The sequence below is a fragment of the Capra hircus genome, unplaced genomic scaffold (assembly GCF_001704415.2).
Source record: "Capra hircus breed San Clemente unplaced genomic scaffold, ASM170441v1, whole genome shotgun sequence".
Taxonomy (NCBI): Eukaryota; Metazoa; Chordata; class Mammalia; order Artiodactyla; family Bovidae; genus Capra; species Capra hircus.
In genome coordinates this window covers 41,528-49,544 of record NW_017189609.1, presented here as the reverse complement: position 1 = coordinate 49,544, position 8,017 = coordinate 41,528, and the positions used below count along the sequence as shown (strand labels likewise).

General features: G+C 58.7%; 1 protein-coding gene across 1 annotated transcript; it reads left to right on the top strand.

Annotated features, from left to right (window-relative positions):
- Positions 1-3,345: 3,345 nt before the first annotated feature.
- Positions 3,346-4,650, top strand: LOC108634564 (ubiquitin carboxyl-terminal hydrolase 17-like protein 6). Its single transcript, XM_018044553.1, has one exon. It carries the CDS (start codon positions 3,346-3,348, stop codon positions 4,648-4,650), a length of 1,305 nt encoding a protein of 434 aa, XP_017900042.1.
- Positions 4,651-8,017: the final 3,367 nt, after the last annotated feature.

Sequence of the window (8,017 nt, the reverse complement as noted above, 5' to 3'; positions counted from 1 at the left end):
GCTTAGAGCAGTGGAGACGCCTGCAAGAACACAACCGAGCGAAGCCGGCCTTGGAGCTGCGCAAGATCCAGGCTGCCCTGCCTGCCGGCGCAGTCGTGATTCACCGGTCCAGACCCGGAGGAGGGAGAAACCGCCCGCCGCCCGCCACAGGAGCACCACCGGCTCGACCGGCCCAGCACGGACACCCCGCCTCCGGGGCCGACGGACGTCGGCCACGGCCCTTGTGCCAGCGGGAGGGCCAGAGCGACCAAGGGGAGGAACAAGAAGCCGCGGCCATCTCTGGGGCTGTGGCGGTAGGCCGGCTCTGATGCACATGCGTGCAGACGCCCAGGCACACTCTGCGTGCGGCCCGCCCTGGGCGACACCAGCAAGAGTGCCGAGGAGGAGCGAGTTCCTCTCTGGCGGTGAGGACGATGCGGCCTCCGGGGAACAGGCGGTACCTGGAGCGTGCCCCGGGGTCTCAGTGTTCCCTGGAACGGGTTTGTGCCCGAGCGGCTCAGCTCTCGAGGGCTGGCTCTGCTGGGAAGTCGGCGGAGCGAATGGGGTGCGTGAGCGGGTCTGAGCACGGTGCCAGGGCCTGCCACTTCTGCGAGGGTGGGAGAGTCCTCTCTGGATGGGACTTTGGGTGTGGCTTTGCCTTTCTTCCCCCGTCTCCAGTCCCTGGCCGCACCGCTGGCCTCTGGTGAGTGACGCGGCCTGGAGACGCCTCACAGAACGCTCACAGCCAGCCGAGCAAGGAGACGCTCTCCGGAGCCCTTCGGGGGGGAGGTGCAGGGAAGAGCGGGTGCAGGTCCACGCACCGTGTTCTTCCGGCCGGCCAGGCTCTCGAGAATGCCCCAAACGTCGAGCAGCGTCTGCGGAGAAGATGGGCAAGCAGTCTTTATGGGTGGCTGCCCTCGGGAGGCCTCGTGCTACTAGGCAGAGTTTCCAGCAGGATTGAGTTGGGGATCCGTGGGTCCCCGACAGGACGCTCGTCCGCAAAGTTCCCTGGGGCTCCATTTCCGGTGCAAGGAGCGTGCTGGAGCAGCGCCAAGTGCCAAACAGGAGACGCGATCCACAATGCCGTGAGCACCACCACCGGCACCACCAGCACCGACACGAAGGCCACGGGGAGAAAGGCGAGCCAACTAGTGCCAAAGAAACCTCTCCACCAGCAGTGCACCGGGGCCTAGGTGGAGATTCGTCACGCAGCGTTCATTTCTGGAAGCAAAGGTCCTCCCCGGCCTGAGGAAAGACCCGAGCCTACCCTAGATTGGGATAGCAAGCCAACTGGACTTCCGACTCTGCCCGTCCTGCCTGGCAGTCAGTTGTCCCTTCCAGCTGGGCCCCGGACAAACGCCGCTGGACTCGAGGAGACGCGGCCGGCCTCCAAAGTGCCTGGGGCGGTGGGGAAACTCTCCTCCCCTAGCTGCTTTCTCCACTGCCTCATGATTCCCGTGACCCGGTGGAGGGGGGCCTGAGGACCTTTATCGATCACCTCTTGTGTTTTATTTCTGTTTCTTGGCTGACGGCTGCGAACCCCAAACCCTCCAGCAAAGGGCAGACCGGGAATGTGCGGTTTAACATCTCAGACCTCGAGGGACAACTCTGGCTGCTGACTGCGCCAGTCGGCGTGGCAAGGAACAGAGAACGTTCCGATGGCTCGTTTCCCCCGCATGCCCACCTACAGCGCACCATGCCCTCCACACGTGGAGAGGAAAAAGAATGATGAGCAGTATCTTCCCCCAAGAACACGAACAAGCGTGCCCCGCGCGAGGACGTGGAGCCACCCACAGCCCTCCCTCATCATCACCACCCATCCTCCTCCGCCCCATCGTCTCCAATGGACTTACTGCTTGCCCCACCCACCCCCTCTGAAGAAGAGGGAGAAGGAGAAGGAGAAAAAGGAGAAGAATGGCGACTGGAGCGGCGTGGCAGAGGGAGTGGGAAGGTGGCCTTACGCTGGGGGAAATCCGTGCAAAAGCGAGAAAGATACTGGCTGATCTCGCTTCTCTGTGCCATGGGAAGGAGGCAAGAGGACAGCAAGGGTGTGAGCACCTGGACGATAAAGCACAAAGTGGTAGGGTCCTGGGATGGGATGGGGAAGCGGGAGGTGGGAGGGGTGCAAGAGGCTAAGGAAGAAAGCGGGGTCAGGGCCGTTCTTTCCTAGTAAGTATCCACGGATCAAGGCTTCAGCTATGTATGGGAAACCCATGGACCGTGAAACCCCCATCGTCCTGGAAGGCGAGCATAATGTCCAGGACGGGAGAGCAAACAAACACACCTGTCCCACACCGAGAAGGAAAGCAACAGTCATCCTCTTCCAGGAGGGAAACCTTTCTTATACCTTGACTTATAGCGCGTTTTAAGCCCTGGAATTGGAAAGACGACTGTATGAGTCAACTATTGTATATAAAATAGAGAAAGAGAATAAAAGCAACAAAAAAATAACAAAATGAACACAAAATTAAAAAAAAATAAAAAAAGGAAAAGCAAAGAAAAAAAAACAAACCCCACAAAAAACCGCTCGAAAACCCCCCCCCAAAAAAAACAAAACAAAGAAAGCAACGACAACAACAACAACAACAACAACAACAACCACTATCAAAACAAATGGAAGAAGGAAAAGGAAGGGCAAAAGGCAACGGAGACATAAAAAGAGCTGAAGCAAGGAATCCAAAGTTGCAGCAAGCCTATGCCTTTTGGAATGAGCTCGCTTTGGGGCTTGACCAACGGCCCTGAAGGGAGAAAAGCATATGTGCCACTCTCTCGGCATCTTTTGGTGCCAGGACCCTGAACGCTAGGCAGAGTGTCCAGTGAGAAAGCATAGAAATTGGAGCGGACCTCACTGGAGAGCAAAGTTGAGGCAAGGGTTTCTTGTTGTCTGGGGAGGGGTTGTCCTCAGGCAGGGGTCTGGGAAGGGGAGACCCCTAAAGGGGAGAGGGTAGGGGGGCAGACCTATGTTTGCACAAGTGTGTTAGGACGTGAATGGTGAGCCCACGGCATTCCTCTGCAGCCCGCATTTGTGTGCTGAACTTGGAAGGCCCGCAGTGACTCTCTAGCGGGCAAGGCTGGAAGGCCCAATGGCCCCGAATCATTTGCATCCGGAGCCCTTTGGTCCAGGGGGCCAGGTCGGAAGTGCGTGCGGGGCTTCGTCAAGGGGAATTCCCCGAGAAAAGTGTCGGTGGTTGGATGGCGGGAGTGGGAGTGGGCAGGCCCTCGGCCACCTCAGCGAATGAGGAGCTTGCACGTGCGGGGGTGGGGCCGTGGGAAAGCCCCCAAAGGACCGAGGGGGCGGGGCCAAGGCCCTTTTTGGAGACGACGGTGTGAGGGAAGGAGGCATCGGCGTGCAGCTGCAGGTAGGAGATGGAAACCCTCGTGGGCCTTGTTTGCAGAGCCCCGGGGGCTGCTTCTGAGCACGGGGGAGGTGCGTGTCCGGCTCCCTTCAACGTCTTAGCCGGAGGGCGAGGTTGTCGGGCCAGCGCCGCTGGTGCGGATGCCCTTCGGGGACCCTCTGTCCCTGAGGGGCCGTCGCCGGCTGTCGGGCGCCCCCAGCGGGGTGACTTGGCTCCTGGGTCAGCGGGGCTGGCGCCTGGCCAGAAAGTCGCCCTGAGTTGGAGGGGGCCGTGGGGGGTGGGCGCTGGGCTTCAGAATCTGGGGAACACCTGCTACGTGAACGCGGCGCTGCAGTGTCTGAGCCACACGCCGCCCCTGGCCAGCTGGCTGGTGTCCCGGCAGCACGCCACCCTCTGTCCGGCCGGCAGCTCCTGCACGCTCTGTGCCATGCGAGCTCACGTGACCCGAGCCCTCCTTCACGCGGGAGAGGTGATCCGGCCCCGCAAGGACCTGCTGGCGGGCTTCCACAGACACCAGCAGGAAGATGCCCACGAGTTTCTGATGTTCACTCTGAATGGCATGCAGCAAGGGTGCCTGAGTGCATCCCAGCCGTCGGGCCACGCCTCCGAGGACACCAGCGTCGTCCGTCAGATCTTCGGCGGGACGTGGAGGTCTCGGATCCAGTGTCTCCACTGCCTCGGTGTCTCGGACACGTTCGACCCTCATCTGGACGTCAGCCTGGATATCACGGCGGCTCAGAGTGTGGAGCAAGCTCTGAGAGAGCTGGTCAAGCCCGAGAAGCTGGAGGCGGAAAATGCCTATGACTGTGGCGTTTGTCTCCGGAAGGTGCCTGCCACCAAGAGGTTGACTTTGCACAGCACGTCCCAGGTCCTGGTGCTGGTGCTGAAGCGGTTCACACAGCTGAGCGGGGCCAAAAGGGCTCAGGAGGTGCGCTATCCCCAGCGCCTGGACGTGCAGCCCTACACGTCTGAGGGGAAGGCAGGGCCACTGGGCTACGTGCTCTATGCCGTGCTGGTGCACTCCGGGTGGAGCTGTGAGCGAGGACACTACTTTTGTTACGTCCGAGCCGGCAACGGCCAATGGTATAAGATGGACGATGCCAAGGTGACCGCCTGTGACGAGACTGCTGCCCTGAGCCAGAGCGCCTACGTCCTGTTCTACGCCCGGGAGGGTGCGTGGGAAGGGGGCGCTGGGGAGGGGCAGCGGCCCCCCTCGGGGCTGACCCCGCAGACCCCGGGCAGCCTGCAGGAGACGCCAGCGGCAGAGCTCCTGGGTCGCAGGAGTCCCCGGGGGACACAGAGGCCGAAGGGATGAGCTTAGAGCAGTGGAGACGCCTGCAAGAACACAACCGAGCGAAGCCGGCCTTGGAGCTGCGCAAGATCCAGGCTGCCCTGCCTGCCGGCGCAGTCGTGATTCACCGGTCCAGACCCGGAGGAGGGAGAAACCGCCCGCCGCCCGCACAGGAGCACCACCGGCTCGACCGGCCCAGCACGGACACCCCGCCTCCGGGGCCGACGGACGTCGGCCACGGCCCTTGTGCCAGCGGGAGGGCCAGAGCGACCAAGGGGAGGAACAAGAAGCCGCGGCCATCTCTGGGGCTGTGGCGGTAGGCCGGCTCTGATGCACATGCGTGCAGACGCCCAGGCACACTCTGCGTGCGGCCCGCCCTGGGCGACGCAGCAAGAGTGCCGAGGAGGAGCGAGTTCCTCTCTGGCGGTGAGGACGATGCGGCCTCCGGGGAACAGGCGGTACCTGGAGCGTGCCCGGGGTCTCAGTGTTCCCTGGGAACGGGTTTGTGCCCGAGCGGCTCAGCTCTCGAGGGCTGGCTCTGCTGGGAAGTCGGCGGAGCGAATGGGGTGCGTGAGCGGGTCTGAGCACGGTGCCAGGGCCTGCCACTTCTGCGAGGGTGGGAGAGTCCTCTCTGGATGGGACTTTGGGTGTGGCTTTGCCTTTCTTCCCCCGTCTCCAGTCCCTGGCCGCACCGCTGGCCTCTGGTGAGTGACGCGGCCTGGAGACGCCTCACAGAACGCTCACAGCCAGCCGAGCAAGGAGACGCTCTCCGGAGCCCTTCGGGGGGGAGGTGCAGGGAAGAGCGGGTGCAGGTCCACGCACCGTGTTCTTCCGGCCGGCCAGGCTCTCGAGAATGCCCCAAACGTCGAGCAGCGTCTGCGGAGAAGATGGGCAAGCAGTCTTTATGGGTGGCTGCCCTCGGGAGGCCTCGTGCTACTAGGCAGAGTTTCCAGCAGGATTGAGTTGGGGATCCGTGGGTCCCCGACAGGACGCTCGTCCGCAAAGTTCCCTGGGGCTCCATTTCCGGTGCAAGGAGCGTGCTGGAGAAGCGCCAAGTGCCAAACAGGAGACGCGATCCACAATGCCGTGAGCACCACCACCGGCACCACCAGCACCGACACGAAGGCCACGGGGAGAAAGGCGAGCCAACTAGTGCCAAAGAAACCTCTCCACCAGCAGTGCACCGGGGCCTAGGTGGAGATTCGTCACGCAGCGTTCATTTCTGGAAGCAAAGGTCCTCCCCGCACTGAGGAAAGACCCGAGCCTACCCTAGATTGGGATAGCAAGCCAACTGGACTTCCGACTCTGCCCGTCCTGCCTGGCAGTCAGTTGTCCCTTCCAGCTGGGCCCCGGACAAACGCCGCTGGACTCGAGGAGACGCGGCCGGCCTCCAAAGTGCCTGGGGCGGTGGGGAAACTCTCCTCCCCTAGCTGCTTTCTCCACTGCCTCATGATTCCCGTGACCCGGTGGAGGGGGGCCTGAGGACCTTTATCGATCACCTCTTGTGTTTTATTTCTGTTTCTTGGCTGACGGCTGCGAACCCCAAACCCTCCAGCAAAGGGCAGACCGGGAATGTGCGGTTTAACATCTCAGACCTCGAGGGACAACTCTGGCTGCTGACTGCGCCAGTCGGCGTGGCAAGGAACAGAGAACGTTCCGATGGCTCGTTTCCCCCGCATGCTCACCTACAGCGCACCATGCCCTCCACACGTGGAGAGGAAAAAGAATGATGAGCAGTATCTTCCCCCAAGAACACGAACAAGCGTGCCCCGCGCGAGGACGTGGAGCCACCCACAGCCCTCCCTCATCATCACCACCCATCCTCCTCCGCCCCATCGTCTCCAATGGACTTACTGCTTGCCCCACCCACCCCCTCTGAAGAAGAGGGAGAAGGAGAAGGAGAAAAAGGAGAAGAATGGCGACTGGAGCGGCGTGGCAGAGGGAGTGGGAAGGTGGCCTTACGCTGGGGGAAATCCGTGCAAAAGCGAGAAAGATACTGGCTGATCTCGCTTCTCTGTGCCATGGGAAGGAGGCAAGAGGACAGCAAGGGTGTGAGCACCTGGACGATAAAGCACAAAGTGGTAGGGTCCTGGGATGGGATGGGGAAGCGGGAGGTGGGAGGGGTACAAGAGGCTAAGGAAGAAAGCGGGGTCAGGGCCGTTCTTTCCTAGTAAGGATCCACGGAATCAACGCTTCAGTTATGTATGGGAAACACGTGGACCATGACGTCCGCATCGTCCTGGAAGGCAAGCATAATGTCCAGGACGCGAGAGCAAACAAACACACCTGTCCCACACCGAGAAGGAAAGCAACGGTCATCCTCCTCCAGGAGGGAAACCTTTTGTATTCCTTGAGTTATAGCGCATTTTGAGCCCTGGAATTGGAAAGACGGCTGTATGAGTCCACTAGTGTATATAAAATAGAGAAAGAGAATAAAAGCAACAAAAAAGAAATACAAAATGAGCACAAAATAAAAAAAATATTAAAAATAAATGGAAAACCGAAAAAAAAAACAATCCTCCAAAAACCCCCCAAAAAAACCAAAGAAAGCAACGACAACAACAACAACAACAATCAGAACAAATGGAAGAAGGAAAAGGAAGGAAAATAGGCAACAGAGACACAAAAGGAGCTGAAACAATGAAGCAGATTACTGAGAGCGATGTAATCAGCTGGACGTCTACCCACAGGAGGTTTGTTCCAAAGAACAAAATGCACAATGTAATCTGAACTAAATTCACAGTAATTTGTAATGAGAACAAAATTCAAAATGTTTCTAATGTATAGCCCTCAGCATATGCTCTAAGAACAAACAAATAAACAAAAAACCCTACCATATTTCTACAGTGGAGGTGGGCAAACTTCTATAAAGATCCAGAGAATAAATATTTTAGCTTTGCCATACAACATCTGTTGTATCCACTCAGCTCAGTCATTGTATCCAAGATGCACCACAGATAAGAAGTACATGAAGAGCCTGTTTCAAGAAAACACTACTTATAGACAATGAAATCTGGATGAATAGGAGTATAATGAATAGAATTTTCATGCTGCAAATATTATCTTTAAGAATTATTTTCAAACATTTCTGTTCAGTTCAGTTGCTCAGTCGTGTCCGACTCTTTGTGACCCTATGAATTGCAGCACGCCAGGCCTCCCTGTCCATCACCATCTCCAAGAGTTCACTCAGACTCATGTCCATCGAGTCCGTGATGCCATCCAGCCATCTCATCCTCGGTCGTCCCTTTCTCCTCCTGCCCCCAATCCCTCCCAGCATCAGAGTCTTTTCCAGTGAGTCAGCTCTTCGCATGAGGAGGCCAAAGTATTGGAGTTTCAGCTTCAGCATCAGTCCTTCCAAAGAAATCCCAGGACTGATCTCCTTTAGGATGGA